Source organism: Bipolaris maydis (assembly GCF_028858645.1).
Source record: "Bipolaris maydis strain C4 unplaced genomic scaffold PSV08scaffold_7, whole genome shotgun sequence".
NCBI lineage: Eukaryota > Fungi > Ascomycota > Dothideomycetes > Pleosporales > Pleosporaceae > Bipolaris > Bipolaris maydis.
In genome coordinates, this window is record NW_027093863.1 from 375,341 (window position 1) to 398,547 (window position 23,207).

The 23,207-nt window shown below is 51.4% G+C and overlaps 4 protein-coding genes across 4 annotated transcripts; 3 read left to right on the forward strand and 1 right to left on the reverse strand.

The window, feature by feature from the left end:
* Positions 1-101: 101 nt before the first annotated feature.
* Positions 102-2,381, forward strand: PSV08DRAFT_223155 (glycosyl transferase; the record flags this gene model as incomplete). The annotated part of the gene is made up of 2 exons (XM_014227338.1): positions 102-1,359; positions 2,324-2,381. Exons 1-2 carry the CDS (start codon positions 161-163, stop codon positions 2,379-2,381), a joined length of 1,257 nt encoding a protein of 418 aa, XP_014082813.1. The 5' UTR covers positions 102-160.
* A 7,278-nt stretch (positions 2,382-9,659) lies between these two features.
* PSV08DRAFT_390325 (uncharacterized protein) lies at positions 9,660-12,979 on the forward strand (the record flags this gene model as incomplete). Its single annotated transcript, XM_014227337.2, has 3 exons — positions 9,660-9,863; positions 9,918-10,547; positions 11,402-12,979. 3 exons carry the CDS (start codon positions 9,660-9,662, stop codon positions 12,845-12,847), a joined length of 2,280 nt encoding a protein of 759 aa, XP_014082812.1. The 3' UTR covers positions 12,848-12,979.
* A 5,290-nt stretch (positions 12,980-18,269) lies between these two features.
* Positions 18,270-19,787, reverse strand: PSV08DRAFT_390330 (uncharacterized protein; the record flags this gene model as incomplete). Its single annotated transcript, XM_014227335.2, has 1 exon — positions 18,270-19,787. The coding sequence occupies one exon, from the start codon at positions 19,785-19,787 to the stop codon at positions 18,462-18,464; it is 1,326 nt and encodes a 441-aa protein (XP_014082810.1). The 3' UTR covers positions 18,270-18,461.
* A 245-nt stretch (positions 19,788-20,032) lies between these two features.
* On the forward strand, positions 20,033-22,217 carry PSV08DRAFT_390332 (CwfJ C-terminus 1-domain-containing protein-like protein; the record flags this gene model as incomplete). Its single annotated transcript, XM_014227334.2, has 1 exon — positions 20,033-22,217. Exon 1 carries the CDS (start codon positions 20,070-20,072, stop codon positions 22,215-22,217), a length of 2,148 nt encoding a protein of 715 aa, XP_014082809.1. The 5' UTR covers positions 20,033-20,069.
* Positions 22,218-23,207: the final 990 nt, after the last annotated feature.

Sequence of the window (23,207 nt, forward strand, 5' to 3'; positions counted from 1 at the left end):
CCCCAAATTAAGAATGCGTGTATTGGCCCGGTCAGACAGCATATAGACACTGCCATTGACACGTGTCCCGACAAATACACGTCCATCTCATCACCACCACCGACCCTCTGCCCCGCCAGCCTACCCCGCCGGCGAGCAAATCATACCAATTCGCCCTACCATGGCTCCCGACGCTGCCAGCGAGGACCAGAAGACGTCCATCACGCCCCTCCTCAAACGTCTCTGGCATGAGTCACCCACCACCAAGCCAACCGCCGACGAGATTGCAGCTGCACTCGCCTTGATCTTTACAAACAGTCTCTCAGAGGTCCAGACAGGCGCATTATTAACATGTCTCCACTTCACAGACCAGGACAGACAGGCCGATGTGCTGGCAAAATGCTCTAAGGCTATGCGTGACTTTTCAACCGACGTGGATATCCAAGGCTTGCAAGAGCTCATTGCCAGACGAGGAAGGAAAGAAGGGAACTACCACGGCGGCTTGTGTGACATTGTAGGCACAGGAGGCGACTCACACAACACATTCAACATCAGCACGACGTCGTCCATTCTGGCAAGCTCTCTCCTCATGATTGGAAAGCATGGCAACAAAGCGTCTACATCGCGTTCTGGCTCGGCAGATCTCCTTTCCTGCACACCACCAAAGGCCCCTGTCATCACCGCCGTTACCCCAAACACCATCCATGAAATCTACTCACAGACCAACTATGCCTTTTTGTTCGCCCCCATCTTCCATCCTGGTGCCAGGCATGCCGCTTCTATTCGGAAGCAGTTGGGCTGGCGAACCATCTTCAACCTCCTTGGGCCTCTGGCAAACCCCCTGCACGAGCTGATCGAGGCCCGGGTGCTGGGTGTAGCCAGGAAAGAAATTGGGCCAGATTTTGCAGAGTCACTTAAGCAATCAGGGTCCAAGAAGGGCATGATTATCTGCGGTGACGAGGAACTTGACGAGCTATCGTGTGCTGGACCAACTCACTGCTGGCGCTTAGTTGAGAATGCATCGACAGGCGAGGTCGACATCAACTACTTCACCGTTAGCCCTGCCGACTTTGGGCTTCCTGAGCATCCTCTTAGCGAAGTTAGCCCGGGTCAGTCCCCAGAACAGAATGCCACAATTCTCATGAAGATTCTGAACGGCGAGGTCCCACCTGACGACCCGATTCTACATTTTGTCTATATCAACACGGCAGCCTTATTCGTAGTAAGCGGTATCTGTGATGCTGATACAAGTAACATGGGCGAGGGTGATGACGGTAATGTCATCAAAGAGGTTGGGCCCGGTGGCGGACGCTGGAAGGAAGGTGTCCGGAGAGCAAAGTGGGCAATCTCGAGTGGAGCGGCATACAAGGAGTGGCAAAAGTTTGTTCAAGTTACGAACAGTGTAGCATAGACTTTTGAAACACTCAAATATACATGTGAAGTTTGAAAATTCACAACTGACATGTAAAATTGGGTGAAGAACTATTACGACAAAGTCAGTCAATGCAGGGTGGATATGGTTGCCTGCTCACTTTCAGCTTGGTATCCTCCTGGTAAAGTTTGTTGATACTCTTATTGGGAGTAGGATGCCAAGTGCCCAGTGAATAAATATTACTGATTGAACTGTTGCTATCTGTTTCGCGTCTTGAGTAGCTGATTATTGTGTCTTAGAAAAGTATGGTAGATAGTGTCTCGACCTGTCTGTGTTTGGCGTCAACAAATAAAAATACTCAATCAATACTGAAACGTATTGATCTAGAGTGTCCTAGATACCATCACGTTTGTATATCTCCACCGAATTTCTCCCCTTCTAACCACAAAGGTAACAACCAAAATATTGAAGGCAAATTCAGGATTAAACTAAATTCCTTTTGATGTTCCGATTTGTAAAGAGGAGATTTTCATTCCAGTCATAGTGCCGAAGAAGCTTTTTTTGTTATCTTCTTCTGGCGGATACCTGGACCAATCTCAAAGATAAAAACACTATGTATCTAGCGACTTCAGAGACAAATAGTATAGGTTAATATAACTCATTTATAATTTTGACTTTGCTTTCTGTAAGATGTTCTACTCGTACTAGAGAGAGAAAATATCAGATAGATGTCACAGCAGCGGGTTGCTAGCAGATTACAACTAAACATATGCTTGTGTTAGTCACAGTCTGTGGTCTGTCTGTATGATTCCAATCACAGTACAGTGAAAGCACTTCGTACATGTCTCTTTCTAATATTTCAAAAGCTTGTAAGCGCTCTGTTGTAAGTGTTAGACCTAATGGAGGTGTGCCTAATGGGCATATACTCGTTAAGAGGTGTGTTTTTAGTAGTATTACTAAACAATCTTTTAGGGTTCAACAGGGTCTCGCAGAAGCCCACGCAAATACTTTTACTGTCTACTTTAACTAAAAGATCATTTTTAATACCCAATTCTAGCAAGTTGGGGTGTGGCCTGCTATTGTTTTCTGAGATAATTGATCTGATACGCTACATAGCAAACAGAGAGAAAAAAGGTCAAGCGTAAGTATTGCAAGTCGTACATAGTATTAGCTAAGCAACTTGAAAATTCGCATTCGCTTTTTCTTCAAAGAAGGATACCTTCGGAACACCTCTGAAGCTTATAAATTGGAAAGAAGACTGCTACTGCAGCTATGCATTATGCGTGTCTGCAAACTCAGGATGCCTTATTATACTGTACCCATGAATTATGAAACCAGAATTTCAAAGACATTGTTCTGCTGTCGTACCCGAATTGGGTATCTGATTCAATACAGATGAGATAGTTTGCGTATGTGCAAGGTAACATATATCGCACGGTTACAACCAGGGCCGGTGCCCTGGAAGTATCGATAGTGTCAAAAAAACCATCCATACAAGTCAAACGTAAACATTCATTTATGGGATTGGAAATGGTACGGTACATGTCTCGGAAGGCCAGAAACGACTCGGAATATCAACTCCAAAGTATTCTCACCCTGTCAGACATCCCACACCCTGTACATACCGAACCATATTCAGCATCAAAACCGAACCGCCAGATTTTAACTTTCCTATCACTCCCTCTTACAACCCCAAGCAAAACTAGCCCCTTGGATTCCTTGCTCTGAAGAGTGATCAACCACTCTCCCATCGTATTTCGCAACCCAAACCAAAACCCTTCACGACGGCCCTTCTCCGGCGCCCTTGGAAAATACTCAAACGTCATTCTTACCCTTAGACTTACCCATCTACCCTACCCATCCGTAATCCCCACAGGGGATACGCGAAAGAACGGCCCCCTCAAACGCAACCTTATTCCGCCACCGTACCCATGGGCCCCGGGGGTTGACGACTTGGGTTGAAGCCGGGATACCCTTTCTTCGTTCCATCTCGGCGCCGCTTACCCATGTAACCTTTTACTTACTCTTTCCCGTCTTTGTTCGCATTCGTTCAGCGTTTGCTTACGGAGTGCCCTTACGATGATTACCCAACCTTAACTCTTTTGCTATTCCGATGTCCCCACTTGTCTGATTCTTCCGGCCGCATGTGCTCGCCAATCCCGGCGTATAATCTTCTTTTTACTACCGGGGCCGTTGACTCCCGCTCTCACAGTCTTGTTACAAACTTACTCACCAATGACAGGCTTACCGAGGCTTGGATTTGCTCACGCAACCATGTTCCGCCCGCTTCAATTGAACCCCACCACCCGCCCGCTTAAACGCAAAACGCACAGGGAAATGCACTCATCCTAGGTCTTTGGATCTACACATATACACCTGAGAATAGAGTTGCGGGGAAGGAAAGTGTGCCGGGCGTATAAGCAGGGTTGGCAAGGCTATCTATAGCATGGGGTTGTGAAAAAAAAACACGGTAAAGTGAAGTAAAGGAGAAAAGAGAGATTAGGTTGCAATGAGATCAGTGGGGATAGCAGCGAAGAAATTGCAGATTGTGGATTTGAGGCTTGGACAGGGGCGTAGTTGGCAGAAAGAGGTACGAAGTATGATGTGGTGATTACAAAATACAGGGGAGATAATTACTCATGTTGCATGCATGTATGTATGCAACATGTAGCATCATGAAGTATACAACAATTGCTGCAACGAGCAAGGCAAAAAACTAAGTCCGATAAGGCCCATGCAAAAGATGTCAGCAATCGCAACACGGATGTGAACGCTAATTACCCATTGATTACTTTCTCAGCGATTAAGACAAAGGGAGCTAGTCGAAAGAAACCAGATCGAACCATGAGCCCATGTGAAAGAGGGAAGAGAAGAACAAGCTTGTTACCAGGTATTCGGAAGGGAATGACAGAAACAGACAGACAAGAGAGCGAAAGGAAGCATGTATCCAGCCCCCATGTCGTGATCTTCCGGGGCTCCCCATTGGCCATCGGCGACCGGCCAACATTCCCGGGGGAAAGACAAGCAAAGCACGCAAACAACGCGGACAACGCGAGAAAAAGGGATCACCGAGAAAAAAAAAAAACTTGAACCCCACAACAGTGGAAAATTAGTCAAGCAAGGCACTTCAATTTCCTACCCTCGCTCAATGCAAGCAAAGCACATGACATGTGACTCTCTCTCTTTCATGCGCGAGACTGGGGTTAGTCCAGACGTCGCCGACCGCACAGTCCCATTCTCCCATACCTAATACGCGCGAGCGAGCTATGGGCGGCAGCGTCATCGCATCACAACCCCCGAGTCAAACACCACCCCCCCCATTCCCCCATTTCAAGTAACGTTTCCCACATGCGCCCACTTCTTCCAAGTCTAGAACAAAGCAGGGCACACAAGCCCCCTGCCCAGTTTTTTTTGGGAGGGAAGGGAGGGTTTAACCCGATCTGCGCTGCCCTGCCTCGATTCTTAATGACCCCTTCCCTTTTGGGGGCTATTGAATATGTACCATGTAGGTTATGTGTAAGTATGAGCGAATAGTGGAGCAAGAGGATGCGCTCGCTTGAATCAGGTTCGAGAAAAAAAAAGGGTAAGTAGAAGAAAGGCACGCGAGGAGACCCTGCAGCTACTATACGCCGTTTTGTATTGGAAAAGGGCAAGCCACAAAATGTGTTGGCTGGCTTGCGGGAAAGGTAGGGGGAGTGGGGCGGGGATAACGGGTTTGTGATATGTAGTATGTAGTATATATTGGAGGTAGAGGATGTTGAGGAGAAGGGGGTGGTGGGGATGCTGAAACCAAGCTTCTTTTCGCTCCCGTTATTCAACGGTCTCGCGTGCATACACGCAAGGTGGAAACAAGCGAGGTGTGTAGGGGTGGGGTGATGTGTGTGTGTGTGTGTGTGTGTGTGTGTGTGTGTGTGTGTGTGTGTGTGTGTGTGTGTGTGTGTGTGTGGGCGGAGGAAATGACCGAGGAGGCGGGATGGTGGGAAGGGAGATTGCTTGGATGCCAGTGACAGGAAGGATTGAGGGCCTGACACGCGCGAATGTGAAGGAATGGTAGCTGCTACTCGCTATTTGCTCGTCGGCATGGCCAGCCCGCAAAAGATGGGACATTAAGGCTGACCAGCAGCTAGAAAAGAAAGGAAAAAAACTCTTGTCAATGACCTGATATGAGAATTGCAAGGCGGGGAGGCGGGGAGGACAACAGAGAGATGCAACGACCATGACCAGACATCAGATGAGATGGCGCGCAGCAATCCTCCCCCACCACCAACTCGCCTTTCTTTCTTTCACAAGGAGTGCACGAGTAATTGTTCAAAGCAAGCAAAAAACTTGAATCAAGATACTTTCGGACTTATTATTCCAAGGAAAAAACGCATACAATCGAAGGAATGGCTGGTGTGCGCATCGATCGAGGGCCTAAAAAAAAAGTCCAAAAGGGGACCCGTTGTGCGAGTACGAGGCTGAGAAAGTAGGAATAGATTCGGTGTGTTTAGTAATAAACTGGGGTGCGCGCGCTTGTGTGTCTGTCTCTTGGTCCAAAAGGAAAGATAGCCGCGTGCGCTGTGCAGCAGCAACAACAACAACAACAACGTACTGCGTAGTAAAAACAAGCAACTTCAACCCATGAACTGTTTCACTTTGCCCGCTGTACAATCATGCATGGCTAGTCCAGCTCAGCCCCATGATTCCGAGAAAAAAAAATCATATAAAAAAACAGGATTTTTGAAGATGAGTTTTAGGAGGAAGGTGGGGGGGTTGGGCAAAGTTGACGAAGCGCGGGGGAAATGATGCCAGTGAACCAGAGTTCACAAACGCATACAAAAGGAAAAAAGGTAAAAAAAAGGAAACAAAATCAAAAAAAAATAGACTAGAGATGGAGGGAGCAAGTACAATGGCGTATTAGTTCACCAAACCCAGTACCGAACCAAACAAAAAAAACAGTTCATCAACCACAACAGGCACACTCGCCCACACCAGGTGCAAAAAAAGGCCAATTGATTATTCCAACATTGCGTTTACGCTCATGCCTGGAAACGGACAAAACACATAACCTACCAAGTGGTTCAAGAAAATAAAAACAAGATACTTTGTAGCTTTTGCTTTTGTTCTTCTTCTGTTCTCGCCATGTTTTTTTGGGCAAAACCAACCGCCGCAAAACATGGGGTTTGGGGGGATTGCATGAACCCGCATTTATGAGTCGGCAGCAGCTCCGTCCTCTCCCCCCCCCCCCCCCACTTCTCGCAATCAAGCGCGAGGGAGGGGGTTGCATGAAGTGTGGTTGATTACAAAGGGAGATTCGTATCTCCTCGCATAGAGTTTAATGAGAGAGAGAGAAAAAAGTTGAAGGGGAGGGCTTAAGCGACAATTTCGGAGTATGGACGGAGTTCCGATAGGGCAAATGGGGGGAGGGCATGTTAGTTGGAGCAGGAGAGTGGGGGGGAGATTTGGGGGATTTTGGAGAGAGGGGAAGGATCAGGTTTACACTAGACAAGGCGTTTGTTTTGGTGTTCTTGGTTTCTCGGCCAAACAAGGCAATTGGTGATGGCGGGACGAGAGAGGTGGATAGAAAGGTGTGCTGTGGAAAAACCACTAGTTACACCGGGGATCAACATCCGGGATGGGGGAGATGCAAGTCAATGAAAAATTGGTTTACTACTGGACATGGAAAACTGGTTTTGAGTTGCAAGTGTTGAGGGGCATAGTAGGGTTAATGGGAAAGCAAAGCCCGCCCCCCCCCCCCAAAAAAAAACTTGGCAGAGCGTGGCTATTTCCCCCGCTTGTTCGCTCGGGAATAGTAGGTAGACGTGATTGTTGGTAAAGGGAAAAACAAGAAGTTGCATACTTGGAGAAAAGAGGGCAAGAGCCAAAAAAGAGAGAGAGAGTAGCTCCAACAATCCAAGTTGGTTCCCACGTGGATCTACTCTGCGGTAGCGTCAGCGGGGATGCGGGATAAGCGTTCATTCTTGGGGATGACACAGCAAGCAAGCAGGCCCGGCAACGGTCGGAAACGTCTGGTGGGAACCTGTTCCGTTCATGGTTGACGAATGGCCGGGGGGTGTTCGAGGTGGGGTCCGAGCTGACAAGTACCAGCCGGCAGCGAGCTCCGCGGGCGTCGTGTGCGGCTGGCTGGCTGGCTTGGCCGGGCTGGGCTGGGCTGGCAGCCTCGCAGCAACAATAAGGCCCATGTTGCATGAAAAAATGCGCCACCCTTGTTTTTTTTTAAGTCGTTTGGTCCCATTTATTTCCGCTTCCTTTCTAGGTTGGATGTGTAGAGATGTGCACCATAATCTTGGTTAAAATATAACTTGGGACGGAAGGCGTCAATAGCGCGCGCGTCAATGCAACACAGTTTTAAGTTTGAAGCAACACACAAGAAAAAAAACCCCCGCCGTAGTGCAAACGGGGTAGGGGAAGCGATCTTCCGTCTGCTAGGGCCAGCCAATGACGGTTGGTGCAGATGCTTTCGCTCTCGCAAGAGGGTCCGAAGATTGTCGGAACGGTTTTCTGTGGCACTGAAACACAGCTTGGAGGCTTACCCTCTCTATGCAGCTATACACGACTAACATAGAGCTAATGGACATAACGCGCGTACCCCTCGCGACAACTCATACGACAAAACATGCAGCACATGTGGATATTCATGGGGATTATGCTTGTTTACTGTTGTTCGTTGTCGCAAACAATTGATGCCAAAAACAACTTTACCGAGAACAGCTCAAGGGTCCGTTCTCTCTTTCTCGGCCCATTTACCAAGATTCGAGCACCCCCCCCCCCCTCCTTTCCCAAAAAAAGAAGCAAAAGGATGTCACAACATGATCAGGCATGCAAGTATAACTATATGTGAAAATACGGTATGTTTCCCGAAAATAGCCCAGGGTCTGTCGCAAGAAAAAAAATAAGAAGAAGAAGAAGAGTCGATTCAGAGGACAAGGTTTCTGAAGCCGAAAGCGAGAGAAAAGATGATAATAATCATTACAAAGTGGGCGGAAGCGGAGGGGGTGTGTGTGAGTGTGAGGGGGAATTGGGGCGCGTGCTTGCCCAATGGGCTTACTACTATCAGGCATTGCCGAAAGACCAAGGGACCATGTGTGATGTGTATGTACGAGGGGCGATGCGAGCAATAGCGTATTCGCAGAGTTAGGAGTTAGTTTATCGGACTTGAGCGTCCAAGGCTGATAATAAACGAGAAGATTCAGGCTACTCGATAAATAAACGTCGAGAAGGGGGGAGGGGGGATTCGCAGTGGTTGGCTGCATGAACACCATGCCGGATGGGTAGCCCGTGGTTGTGATTTGGTCTGTCTCAAGGCATGTGGCGCCCTGAAGAGATCGAGATCGGAAGTTGATGCCAAGGCCCAGAAATGCTCGTCTGGCGCAGGAGCAATTTTTCCTCTGCAAATAAGCCGAGTGGATCCGATGCAGCGCTTGTGGCGCAAAGTTCAATGACGTAGCGTGTCGCAGAGAGATCGAGATTTGCACGCACACTGCCGGGGCCTTGATTCAGAAACAAACAATGGTGGAAATGGCTAGCAAAGCATGTGTCCCAAGGGCAGGCTCGTCGGGAGGTCCAAGTGACAAAAGATATGGTTATGGGGGGGTGTGAGTGGGATCAAGAGGTGCCGGCAGCTTTTGCGCTTGTTCATGCAGCAGAGGGGATCGCATATGCAGGGTCTATGTAGAGGATGGAGGAATGGACGGATAGCTGAACAGTGGTTGCGAGATTGCGCAAGCGAAGACGCATCAAAGAAGCAATCTAGGTTTCACGAGATGCTGGGCAATCGCATCGGGAGGGCGATTGACGAGGGAAAACAACCATCGAGGGTCCTGCTACCACGGTAGAGGGCCATGACTAACCCCGCGGACGAGGGGACAGGGCAGCAAGAGCAGGTAGCAACATGGCATACCATGTACGTATACTATCATGTACATGCAAGCAAGGCAGGCAAAGCAAAGTGCACGTACATAGTAGAGTTGCTGGGGAGTAAGTAATACTTGGACACGTATGTACACCGCATTGTCCGGCATGACCACGAAGATTGTACAAGACACATGGAAGAGCGGGAGGATCGCGATGCATCGGGGAGAAGGAAGGGGCGGTCTTACACGTGGACCGGAGGCGGCTCTGGTGACGCGAAAGAGACTTTTTTTTTTCCCGCTCTCTTTCTTGCATCTCAGGCGACGGGAAAGCGGAGGGCGGAGGCCGGAATGGCAGGATTGCGGTGTCGGCGTGGACAGGGCGGTGGGCATCAGGGCATCGCGGGCTGCTGTTTTGGGAGTCGGCAGGTGCGCAGGGACGGGGGCAGTGGGTAGCAATGACATCAGCGTGTGTAAGAGATAGCGAGGGCCCGGGTCAGGCGGCGGCGGGAAAGGGGGACTTTGGCTGGGCCCTGCATGGCGCGGTGGTGGGCGATGGAGGGAGGGATCGCGATGGCAGCAGCGGCAGGCGCAGAGAGTTGGAAAAGGACCGGATGCAGGCTGGGAGGGCTGTGGTGCAAAAGCAACGGGGACGGGCTAGGGTGTGAGCATCAGGCCGATGTGGTGCCAAAACCCGATGAGGGGAGAGTGAGCAGGCCCGGGGTGCACGGCTACCGTTTGGCGTCCGCGTGGAGCGTGGTGGGCAGAGGGCCAGAGGGGCCTATGGGTCTGACGAGCAGGCCGGCCTAGCAGGGGCTAGTCGGGGCAGACAGCTGCTCCAGGGGCTGTGGCGCAGGAGACTGGCTGGCGGGCGGGGCGACGTCATTGGGAGCCGCACCGCCATCGATCCCCACCCGATTGCCCGATCACTGCTGAACGTCGAGCCTGGCGCTAGTCCCCGAATGGGCGCTAGCGGAAACGGCTGGACAGGGATGCGCGCGCAGGGATGGGGCAGCGGAGAAGACCCTGATCTCTGGATTACATCAGACATCACGACGTTTATGCCGCCCCGTCCATTTGGCCAGTACCGACACGCAGACCCTGGCCTGCTGGCCCGCAGAACGCCCGCCCTCCGCCCTGCTTGCACACACACACACACACGCACACACACGGCAGCCTCTGCCGCCATCGCCTCGCCCCCGAACCCATCCAGGACATACATGTGTACAGTGTGGGCGTCCCTCCATACACACAGGTGCGGTGTGGACGTGGATGCCCGTGTCGTGTCGTGTGGAATCGGCTTGTTGAGGGGCAACATGCCTGTACTGTCTGTAGTATGGATGCGGGTACGTACGTGTGTGTGGGCGCACCGTGCAAGCAACCAGAACAACAACAACTGGGAGGAACAATAGCAATAAACGGAAGAATCATCATCAGCAGCATCATCATCATCATCATAATAACAACAACACCACCCACCCACACACATGCACACACACACACACACACACACACTCCACTCATCTCCTACTCTCTCATCACACGCACCCACTGCCGCACCCGCACCCACACTCACACACTCCCTCATGCTGTTTCCCATGTAAATGCTGCTGCCCGGCAAATGCTCGAGTGCCATGTCCGAGGAGCGGCAAGCAAAAAAAAAAGAGGCGTGAGCTGGCAGGCAGGCAGGCAGGCGGGCAGGCGGGCAGGCGGGAGAGCAGTGGGAGCCCGAGGGAGGGCTGGTGCTTCCCACTCTGGCATGCCCACTGCCCATTCATCCATCCATCCATCCCATCCCATCCCATCCCATCCCATCCGCAACAGACGAGATCGCGATCTGTCGTCCTGGCACGGCACCATTCCGCCGCGCAGCATTGGCCGAGAGTTGCCCTTGGGCGGCGCCTGCTCTCGTCTGGGGTTGCTTTTGTCTTGATCGCCCGCGCTGCTGCACCTCTGCCCCCAAGCAGCCGGCTCAACAGCACAAGAAGCTTTGGGGGCGTCACCCTCGATCGCCGGCCGTGTAGCGCCATGCTAGGCGTAAGATGAGCTGATGCCACCTGGTGCTGGTGCGCATGCTTCCTGGTCGCGCGTCGCCTCGCCAGAAGCTGATCGCCGGGGCCCCTGCTCCTTCACTGCGCTAGCGTCCTAGGGCGCACTGCACTTTCCCATCTCCACGCATGCAATTCTCAGTCCCTGATAGTGCCCTGATCCCGGGTGGGCGAACCCTGTGCCTTTTGCCCTGCTTGTGCCTGCCCATTATAACTGCCCACCCACGCCCGCCCAACCGTCTGGTCCTGCTGCCAGATCCCTCTTTCCCCCCCATCCATCACCCATTACCACCCACAACCACCACTGCCTCTCCCTCACCACTCACCACTTGTTGCTCACCTTCAACCACGTCATCCATCTGGCCCTCTACCGCGGCTTGCTCTCTCTGCACACTGCTACTGCTGCTGCTGCTGCTGCTACCACCACCGCCGCTACCACTACTACTACTGCTGCTGCCCGCCTCGCCTCCGACTTTCACGTGCTTGCCTGTCTGCCCGCCTGCGCCTGCCTTTTGCTCGCTGCGTCCTGCACTGCCTTCTTTGCACACGCACCGCACCGCACCGCACAACCCCACCACATTACTGTGAATTTCATCACCTCTTCCCCCCCTCCTCGCTCCGGCACGTGTCTGCTCAAAATGGACGCCTTGTCCGGCAAGAATTCGACAGGTCGCAGAGTGTCTTTGCTAAACGACGGCCCGGCGCCTCCACCTCAACTTGTCCGACTCCCCTCCATCACTCCTTCCCTCCAGTCCCGCACCTCGGCTTATTCGTCACCTGCCGCCTCACCACCAACCCCCCGCCTGGTCCGCAGCGATTCTTCAGACTCAAACATGCAGACTCCCTCGCCCATCACGCCCGACTTTGCTTTTGAGCAGGGCATGGACTCGCCCGTCTTTTCGCAAAATGGCTTCTTCCCCTCGCAAAAGGACCTCAGCTACCCTATGCACCAGCCACAAACGGCCCCGATGCCCTACCCACCCCAGCCCGGCTACTTTAACAACAGGCCCGATCATCTCCAGGACCCGCACCACCAGCAACATCAGCAGCAGCTTTCGGAGCCATCGGCTCTTAACGCTCGCCCCAAAAAGAACAGCTACCCATGCCCAATGGCCAAGCAATTCGGCTGCAACGACTACTTCACCACCTCAGGCCACGCTGCGCGCCACGCCAAGAAGCACACGGGCAAAAAGGACGCCTTCTGCCCCGAGTGCAACAAGGCCTTCACTCGCAAGGACAACATGGAGCAGCACCGCCGCACCCACCAGACCGGTCGCAACGCTGCCAAGGGCGCCGACCGCGACATCAAAAAGGCAAAACACCAGGCCAAGCGGCCCAGGCCAGCGCCTCTGCAGTCGACAATGCCTTCGTTGTCTTCGCTCTCCATGGTCGACCCCACCCTGCCTGTCAGTCCCGCTACGGCGTCATACATGGCCCCCCCGGTACAATCGTCCGACTCCTTCCTCGACTTTCCAAACTCACAACATCGCTCGCCCTATCCCGACCCCACTCCTTACAGCTACAACCCTAGCTCGTATGGTGGTCTAGACGCCTTGGCCATTGCCGCCAGCGGAGAGAAGCGCAAGTTTGAGTCGTAATTCAGCTTTGTCATACCCCTCTCTCTGTCTCTAGTTTCAGTTCTTTTTATTTTTTTTTGTCTCACGCTTGTCATCACTTTTTCTGGTCTAGGGCACGAGGTTCAACAACCTCTGGAGCAAGGCGCTTACGGCTACGATCAGCATCTAATGGAGTTTTTTTCCTACTAAAAAAGGCCGTTTTGGAAGAAATAGACGCACGCCGTCGTGGCTACAAACGGATCTCGGCGTTTCTTTTGGCTGGGCGGTGCGATTTGCTCGCATCCATGACCTTTTCCTTACGTTTTCTTTTCGCCTTGTCATTTCCGTTGTATATACCTTTACGGAAGTCACGCCTTCTTTACAGACATGTTTGTTTTTTCTTCTTCTTTTCCTTTCAATACGGTGGTAGCGCTACCATGAATGACGGCCAATTGGGTGGATGAGGGCTTCAATCATATGGACGTGGGTTTGGAACTGATAATATGGATACCCGCCTTTTTGTTTTGCAAGGTGCACCGACCTTTGATTTTCGTCTTTGATTTTGACCACATGTGGCACTGGCCCCCGAGGACGACTGAGTGGTGTCTATTACAGACGATCTCTCTCTCCCCCTCCTCTCTGTCTGCTACTCGGATAATAGCAATGAAAACAATTACACACACATTACATGCCTCGTCCGTGCTGTCAAGGTTGCTTGGAGTAAGTAGCTGCATAGCTTTGTCAGTGCTCCCTAACGCAATGTGGCTTGGTAGTCTCAACAATATGTCTGTAACCATGGAATGGCCTCGTGGACAGATGCTCCATCAAAGTCGCCCAACTCACCCAACCAGTGCGCCAGCTGTGGCCTTGCAGACGCAGAGCCTGTGGCGCGCATGCAATAGTGACGATGACGACCGGTAATCAAACTACAGCTTGGTGGCCCGCTGTCATTCCGCAATCTCGTTACTAAGGCCATCTGCCGTCGGCTTGCCATGGTTCGCAGCGTGTCTAGCCCTTTCCTCCTCACCTGCTATCCACTCTTGGGCCACTACGCAGCGCCTCACAAAGCTTATTTTGGCGCGCTATTATCTGTGAGTCGCTGCGGCGTACACTCCCCGCAGGCTACCCAAGAACCGATGCAAGCCAACGGCTAATTCTCAACTCTTTGTTTCCAATCCCACCCTGCCCTACCGCTTGCCTGTAACTCTTACGTTGGAAAAAAAAACCCACTAGTTCGTGCAGGCCGGCTCCCCCCCCCCCCCCCCCTCAAGCAATGCAGACCCTGCAGATCGTCCTTCAACATATCGGTCGAAGCCCTGAAGATCTGCACATGAGGCCTCATTGGGCAGGCTGCTAATTCCGGTGCTTGTCATTGGTCTGCCCGCGCTGGTCGGGTAAACCAACCCCTCCAGTCCACGCATTGCTGCAACTACAACGTTTTGTATTCAAGCCTCCCCCCCCCCCCCTCATTACCACATCTACAGTCAGTCAAGGACATGCCTTCAAGGAGATTACACCTGAATATGCTATGGTTGCGCCACAATACACTCTTACGGACAATAACCGACATCCCGCTACGACAGACTCAGCAATGCCCCGAGCGGTTACGCGCACTGCACTTTGGGGGCCTACCCTTGCTCACCTTTTTTTGCTCCGTTTTCTGATGTCCGAGGAACCTGTCTGGCATGCGTCTTGGGCGTTACATCATTCCGCGGGTCTGACAATATCTTGTTCATTGCTTTTGATCCTTGCTCTGTCGTTTGTCCGTCTTTGTTATTCTGCTGACTGTTCCATGTTTTGCATTTGCATGTCTATCCGGCTGCTTACGGATCTGCACGGCCTTCGGAGCGCGCCCAGCCAGAGCGAGCCCTATACGCTAAATTACAACGAATCAAGCTGACGAGCGACCGTAATCATCACCTCGAGGCTGGAACCAACTGGTATCCCTAGTCAAAATCTTGGGACCGAACGCTTGACCACTCTAGGCTTCCGCCATCCACTATGCCCTGCTTCAGCCAGGCAGCCGATTTGCATCTACGATAAGGTTTGCTGACAAGACGTCTCGATACGGCCACCACTCATACCCAAATCCTATACCGGGACGAGAACCATGAAAATCCGCATATTCACATATGCACATATGCACTTGAAATCGTGGACCCCGTGCATGCTTGCGTGTGTTGGCGGCAACCTCCGCGGCAGCAAACCTCCACAGCTGCAGCGACTGCTTACATGTACCCTTCTCGTTCCTTTTTCTTCCCCCAAAAAAGCCTCCCCAATCTTCCTCGTCGGCCCACTCTATCTATACGTAACACAATATCCGCAGATTCGCTGATCGCTGCATCTGTACAGTCCACATCTCTCTCTCCTACCACCCAAATCAAGTGCACTTGATACTCGACTACCACGGCATCCCCTGCAACACAACAGGACCCCCGCACCACTCATTCCCATTTCCTACAAGCCTCCCCGCACGTTGCCACGGTCGGCCCTTGGTCGGCGCCGGGCACGGAACCGGTTGGCATATTGTAAGACATGGCCATATCAGCCACCCACCCCCTGGCCCCGAAATAGTAGCTGAGCACGCATGGCCGTACGTAGGCGAGTTTGCGGGGAAACGACCACATCTCCGGGGGAGGGGCTACTGCTGTGCCCGTACAACCTAGCCTGGTCCATGCCTCTGGGCAAGTAAGAAATGGGGGGAGGGAAAAACGGGCTGGCAGCAGATGACTCCCGGGTCCCTGCTCTCTTTCCAGCCCCCCTACGCAGCTGATGAAACTATTCACAATCACAAATCACAGATAGTGTTAACTCTTTCAGGAAGCTACCACCCTCGACCCCGTGTGTGAAGTGGTCGAAAAGAGAACTCTCCCCTTTCCCCTACTCGCCCTTTTTTCGACAGATCTGCCTCAGCAAAGTCTTGACAACACAGGGGACGCGTAACACATGCGTAGGCAGGGCAAGCCTCGCTTATTTGCCCGTTTCCATGTCCGTAAATGATGCAGAAACCCTGTACATGCGCACTGCATTTGGTAAATAGGCCATAGTAGTACTACGTTACGCCCGTCTCAGGAAAGAGAGGACACGCAATCTCTGCTCTGCACCTCTGCACCATCCCTCCCTTTTGGGGCTATTGCTCCATTCGTCTTCGTCGAGACACAAAACGAAAAAAAAATGACAGAGCGAGTTTACGCCGCGGAGTATGAGGATGCACTTCTCAATTTAGTAACATATCAAACTCTTGCAATTACTGCTCTCATGCAAAATGAAAATTAGACGAAAACAAAAAAAAATAATCGTTTTCTCATTCTCGTCGCCATTCTCTTCCAATATTGCTCGTGTTGCTTTGACTATGTCCGTTCAATCCCAGTCGAAAAAGAATTAACTCTCCTATCACCGCATTCACGTGTCTAACAAAAACCACAATGTTGAAATCCATGTCCACCCTGCGAAATCACACGTGCCCTCTCTGTCTCTCTCTCTCTGTAAGCCAAGAAAAGGAGAAAAAAACCCTCAAGCATCATCCTTCCCACATCCCTCAATCCCGCAAAACAAGGTATCCCCTTCACCTCACTTTCACTTCCCGCACCAAGGTATCCCCTTCCAACCTCCCCTCCCTCTCGCTCTTACCCAGCTTCCGAAACTCCGAGTTCCTCGGACGCCTTGTCCTCGTTCTCGCCACACATGCCGCATCATTTACCCTTTTCCGCTACCTCTTACTAACCCTCCACCCCCCTTCCCCCCCTAAAAAGAGGGAAAAGAGAGAAAGAGAGAGGGAGCGCCAAGAATAATCCAGGGATCCAGGATCTAACCAACAATCAAAATCGAACATGAGTGGGAGGGGGGGGGGGGGGGGGGGCTCTCTCTTACTTTCCATCGGCCCGTTTTTTTTGATGGAGAGAGAGAGAGAGGACCCGACGGTTTGGGTCGCTGATTTGGGGGAGCGGGGGGAGAGAGAGACCAGGGGGTGAGATAGAGATACACGGATACTGACGTAAGTAGGGGAGTGGACGGAGGGTTTTGTGTATGTTGCGTATTGGGACACGAGATGTTGTAGATGGGAGGGGGGGGGGTGAGGATAGGGTTTGAAGGGGACTAAAAGATGAGTAAGGGATTAGAGAGAAGAAGAGGAGGGGGTTGTAGGTTACGAGTTTGGTATGGAGGATGAGAGGGAGTTTTTTTTTTCGTAAAGGTATTGATACGTTTCGTACTTTGTGAAAATTGGACAAAGGTCCATTACGGCGGTTTTTTTTTTACATCCGCGATAGGGAAATGATGACTACGTGATATGGAAGCTATTTTTTTTCTTTTCATTTCAAAACTTAGTCGGCACCTTGGTCATCTTTCTGTTTCCCGTCGTTTCAAAGAAAAAGAGAGAGGATCTAGATTTTTATTTTACACACATTTGTTCAAAGTCTCGACAGAAAACAATGCTGCAATAGCTCGGATAACGATAAGGAAAAAAAACTCTACAACAAACCATCTCACTTGCATCCATAAACAGCTCCGGGCAGAAAAGGACATCTCTCGGTCAGCCACCTCTTGTATTACCCTCATCCGCATCCTATATCATACCACATATACTAGAGCGACAGCGGGGAACAAGGATGAATTATCGTTTTGTGTCGCCAGTAAGACCAAAAAAACCCCCCAGGGGGAGAAAGAGAGAGAGAGGCTTACACCACGCACGTGCTTACATACATACATACATATAACATGCATAACGTACGTATCGGCAACAAGATTCGGTGCGGCGAGCGCCCCGGTGTAACAATACACCTTTTCGCGCTGTTAATTGACCCGTGTACCTTTTTCTCCTCCGTTCCTCCTTCTGCCATTGTGACGTTTTTTTCCCCCAAAAAACAAAGGGCGGGGGGAAGATCTAGAACGCTGACATGCGTTCCACACACACCTTCTTGTTCGTATCTGTCCGAAAAACCGACAGCAACACAAGGCATGATGATGGGAAGCGCAAAAGAAAAGATTGTTTGTACTCGGCATGTAGCGAAAGATTCGCAAGAGAAGACAAAAAAAGATAGAGAGTTGATTCAATTACTCGGGTATATTCCCACACGTGAACAAGAGACTCTTTCTCTCTCTCTCTCTCCCTCTTTCAGTCTTTGTTGAGACGAAAGAGAGAGAGGCACATGCACGGAAACCCCCCCCCTTCCCTTCCTTCGCTGCGGCCCGCTGGGCTTACCCGTCCAGTTGCACAGCACACACATACAACCGTACCACATGCAAGACGCAAACCCCTGGGCTTTTTCTCTCTCTCACCCCTCCACCTTTTTTTTCGAATCTCGATCTTTCTCAACACACGTGTTTGTTTTGCACCTCGGTGACCGAGATACGGGGATGACACCTGCGGTCCTTTTTTTTTTGAAAAAAATTAGCGAGGGAAGTATGGGTTGTGAGAAACCGGGGGATTGCGGATGGGGGAGAAGAAGGAGAGGGTGGGGGGGAAATGGCGTGTGAATGTGTGGATGTGTGTGACATGTGGAAAAGAGTCCCGCTTGGAGTTACCATTTTTGGTCAAACGGATACACAGAGAGAGAGAGAGAGATAGAGTGATATCGAGAGAATTGCGTTTGCAATTTCGGGTGTATTATGTTTTTTTTTCTTCTTTCTCTTTTCGTTTTCTTCAATTGATTAAGATTCAGCTGAATTTGGCCATATTAACATAACGCGCAAAGCTGTGGTCTTCGCCTTGGTCGAGACCACGGTCTTGCACCGCTTGTCTGTAACGTTCCTTAATGCCCGACTCCGGGTCATCCGAGTCCATTTCGTCCTCGTAGTCTAGGTCATCGTGGGCCATGGTGTCGTCCTCCGAGTCTTCCGCGTCGCTGACTGTTTGCGGCTCTTCTTTGCGCGGCCGGGGCTTTGGCTTGGTGCCGGCGCCACCAACCTTCATGTCTTTCATCATCTTGTCTAGTTCGCGCTGACGCGACGCCTTCTTCTCCTGCTCGCGCTCGACTCTTCTTCGCTCAAGCTCGGGCTTATAATCCCGCTCGAATTCAACCTTCTTTTCCTCAACCCCCTTGAAAAACTCGTCCATACCTTCTCCAGTCATAGCGCTGACGCCGACAACGCTAAGGTGCTTGTAGAACTCTTCAAGTACGAGTGACATGCTGTTCAACAGGCTGCCCATGTATCCGCTGCCTCCGCCTATGCCTTCGCCACCAAAAGTGCCGCCTTCCTCTTCATTTCGGAGGGCAGTCTGAAATGCCTCAAAGTCCGTCATCCAGTCTTTAGCAAACTGGGCGTCCTGTGCGTCGGTCTTATTGAATACCAGGATCATGGGCAGTTTTGTCTTGTATAGGATCGAGCAGGCATAAAGCATGTTGGACATGAAGGTGCTTGTGCTCGTCGTACGTGGCGTGTCGATGATATACGCAATCACTGTAGGGAATGTGCTGGCTAAACTCGAAAGAAGAATCTCTCCGCTGGCCGACCAGACAAAGACTTCGATCTGACCTGGTGTATCAACCAGGATATGCTTGACCTGCGCTTGCTGAACTGGAGCTGCCTGTTTGTCCTTTCCACCGCTTGTCATAAATTCCACAGTACTAGGCTCCGGCTCTTTTGCAGCCGGCGGTGGCTGTGTTCGCTTTTCTAAGAGACCAATAACCTGGTCGATTTTTGTGCTGAACAAATTTAGACTTGTAAGGATGCCACCGTTGGGACCCAAGTTGAACTGCTTCATGACCTCTTTGTAATTAACACTATCGCGAATATCGATGTTAGGTGTGAAGGGAACATGGTGGACGGCGGGATCGAGGTTGATAATGTAGGGCGGGGTTGGAGGTGTCTTGGACACTGATGGCTCGCTCTTGGTAGGATCGGGGTGGGTGTAGAGGTGGGAGACAAGTCGTTGCATAAATGTCGTCTTTCCACTGCCTGCCATGCCCACGCATACAATGGAGACGGGCGCATTCGAGGCGGTGGCGGGCGTGGCGCCCTCGGGGGCCTTTGAGGCGGACATGGCAAAGTTTTGTTCGAGTTGAAGCGGCGACAAGGAGGAGAGGAAGTGTCGTGAATAGAGGGTAGTATAGAGAATGAAGTAGCAGACGCTATACGACTCCAGTGAACAACCACCAGACGCGGCCTTCTAGAAATTCTTAGGCGGGGCGGACGCGCTAGAAAACCACCGCGGTGATGTCAGGTCCGAGCTTTGACGGCGGCTCGAAACTCTGGCCGCGCGCGCTCAACGTCGCATAACATCAACGACGACAATTAAAACAATATTGTCGCCAACACCACCAATATGGGCCTGGAGGAATTTGAAAAGGAGCTTGCACAAAGCAAGAAAAAAGACGAACACAAGAAGCGCGACCGGAGCAGGAGTCGCGATAGACATCACCGCAAGCACCGCTCCTCGCGCCATCACGACGACGACGAGCGCCACCGTTCCAAGAGGTCGCGACACCATCGGGAGACATCTGAAGAGCGTGCGCGACGGAAGCGGAGAGAGCGACATGAAAAGGAAGACCGTTCGCGGCGCAAGCACAGAGAGAATCATTCGAGCGACGATGAGGACCGCCTGACACGAAAGCGCAAATCACGACACTACGACGAAGACGAATCTTCTGGCGACGATGCTCCGCAAGAAAAAGAATACGTACCCCCTGACGATGATATCCTAGACCAGCAGCTCGAGGAGGCCGCAGATGCAGACTTGCAGCGCGACGATTGGATGAAGGCACCATCGTCCATGGACGTCGACTACGTGCAGCGAAAGAAGAAGGAAGAGAAGACAACTTATGTCAAAGCATCGGCTGAGCAACAGCAAGCGCTCAAGATCCACCAAGCTGAGCTGAACCATCATCTGGCCGACATCAAGGACGAGCAAGTCCCTGTAACTGACGAACCAGCCCAACGAGAAGTGGGCTACACATTTGGAGACTCCGGATCACAATGGCGCATGACGAAGCTCAAGGGAATATACCGGAATGCGCAGGAATCAGGGCGAAGTGTGGAAGAAGTCGCCATGGAAAAGTACGGCGACCTGCGTGACTTTGATGAGGCGCGCGAGGAAGAGATTGAACTTGATCGGAGAAAGATGTATGGAAAGGATTATGTGGGCAAGGAAAAGCCATCAGGCGAGCTCTTTGAGGAGCGCAGACTAAAGGCAGGCATTCACCGACCATCCCGTGACTCTGGAGAAGCAGCAGATATACCCCAGGGCGAAGTTGTCCCTAATCCACAACCAACAGCAAACACGGTTGCACTTAGCCAAACCGAGCTCAACAGACTCAAAGCCCAGATAATGAAGGCCAAGATGAAAAAGGCCCCCGAAGCCGCCCAACTAGAAGCCGAATACAACGCCGCTCTCGCAAATGCATCAACCTCCAAAGACCGCGATGTCGTCGTCCTCAACGCAATGGACAATCGCATGCTCGCCGGCGGCCGCGAGGGCGAAGTCATCGCCCTCACTAACAAGCGCGGCACCGAGCGCGGCCTCGTCAAGGAAAACGACGACATGTCCCTCGACGACATGGTCCGCCAGGAGCGCCGCACCAAAACCCAACCAGGCGGCGAAGGCCAGCTCCTCGCCTCTAAAATCGCAAAAGACAGTAAATTCGACAACGACCTCGACTACCTCGACGAAAACGCCACCAAACTCGCTGCCCGCGCCCCCAAATCCTCCATCAACCTCCGCAACGCTGCAATCCAAGACTACACCAAAATGTCCCGCATCCTCGACGCCTGTCCCTTATGCCACCATGAAGACAAGTCACCCCCGCAACCGCCCGTCGCCCCCATCATCTCCCTCGCAACCCGCGTCTTCCTCACTCTCCCCACCGAACCAGAAATCAGCACAGGTGGCGCTGTCATAGTGCCCATAGCGCACCGCACCAACCTCCTCGAGTGCGACGACGACGAGTGGGAGGAAATCCGCAACTTCATGAAGTGTCTCACCCGCATGTACCACGAGCAAGGCCGCGACGTTGTTTTCTACGAAAACGCCGCGTTCCCTGGTAGAAAGGGGCATGCGGCGTTGAATGCTATCCCTATCCCATTTGAATTAGGCGACATGGCACCTGCGTTTTTCAAAGAAGCGATTCTCGCCCAAGCCGGCGATTGGACGCAGCATAAGCCACTGGTGGATACGCAGAAGGCGTCGCGGAACGGCATGGGGAGAGCGGCGTTTCGAAGGAGTTTGGCAAAGGAAATGCCGTATTTTCATGTATGGTTTGAGCTGGATGGCGGACTGGGTCATGTGGTCGAGGATGAACGGGCGTGGCCGAGGGGTGATTTGTTTGCCAGAGAGGTGCTGGGCGGCATGTTGGATGTTGATGTTGAGGTTGTGAAGAGGCAGGGCAAATGGGTCAAGGGGGATAGGAGGGTCGAAGGGTGGAGGAAAGGGTGGAGGAAGTTTGATTGGACAAGGGTTTTGACAGAAGGGCAGTAGGCCGCTATGCTTTTGTGCAATATCTATGTAATTTCTCAGTCAGATGATGAATTAAGATATAAAACCGTCCAGCACCGACTGTACGAAGCCTACTTAAAGCCTTTATTGTTGCTGCAACACTACTAGTAGTATTCTACTTAATGTATATTATTGCAGAGTTGGCTTAGTTATCCTATCGAATTTCTGCCGAAAACAATTTTAAAGCCATGCTGATATTGTGTCATAAGAGATCGGCTGTACTTAGTAAACAATGTGTGCTAGTAATCTGCTCCAAAGAAGGGGCTGAATCTCCACTTACTGTAAGTCAAGGGTCTTCATGCCAGTCGCTGGTCAGATTGAGAGCCTTGTCGAATGCTGGTAAGGCCTTCCACGAAAAGCTTCTAGTTGTTGCAGTCATTTCGCAGTAAAAACTACACATTGTTTGTTTATAATTCGCGCCGTCTTCAAATTCTGCGCATCGTCTTCGAGGTACTCCTTTCCATACTCAATATCTACTTGGAATAGGGGTCTGCAGGAGTCTCGCTAAAGCGCTGGCAAGCTTACTAGCCGGCTAAGTAAAGTTCCTAATTGATTAGAGAAGATTAATTAAGTCAGTTGCTACTCCTGATGCACACAATGACCAAACATTTCAGGACTTGCACGGATGGATGGATGGGGCTTGGTGTGGGGGCCTAAATCAGTTTCCTTGGTACTGGATGTGGTCAGTGCATGCAACAGTTCACCTAATGCAACACCCCACTTAGGATCAAAAACGAGGCTATTAACGCCTATATAAAAGCTATTATTATAAGCTACTAAAGAAATCTAACTAGATAGCTTTAATCTATAAGATATCTAGACTAAAATGCTAAAAGATCTTATAATAACCACGTTTGTATAGAGCTACGCAGCCTTAATTATAGTGGGTAGGTATTCTAAGCGGGGTGTTGCATCAGCTGAACTGTTGCATGCACTGACCAGCTACAGTACTATATGTAGGTGATTGGCTGC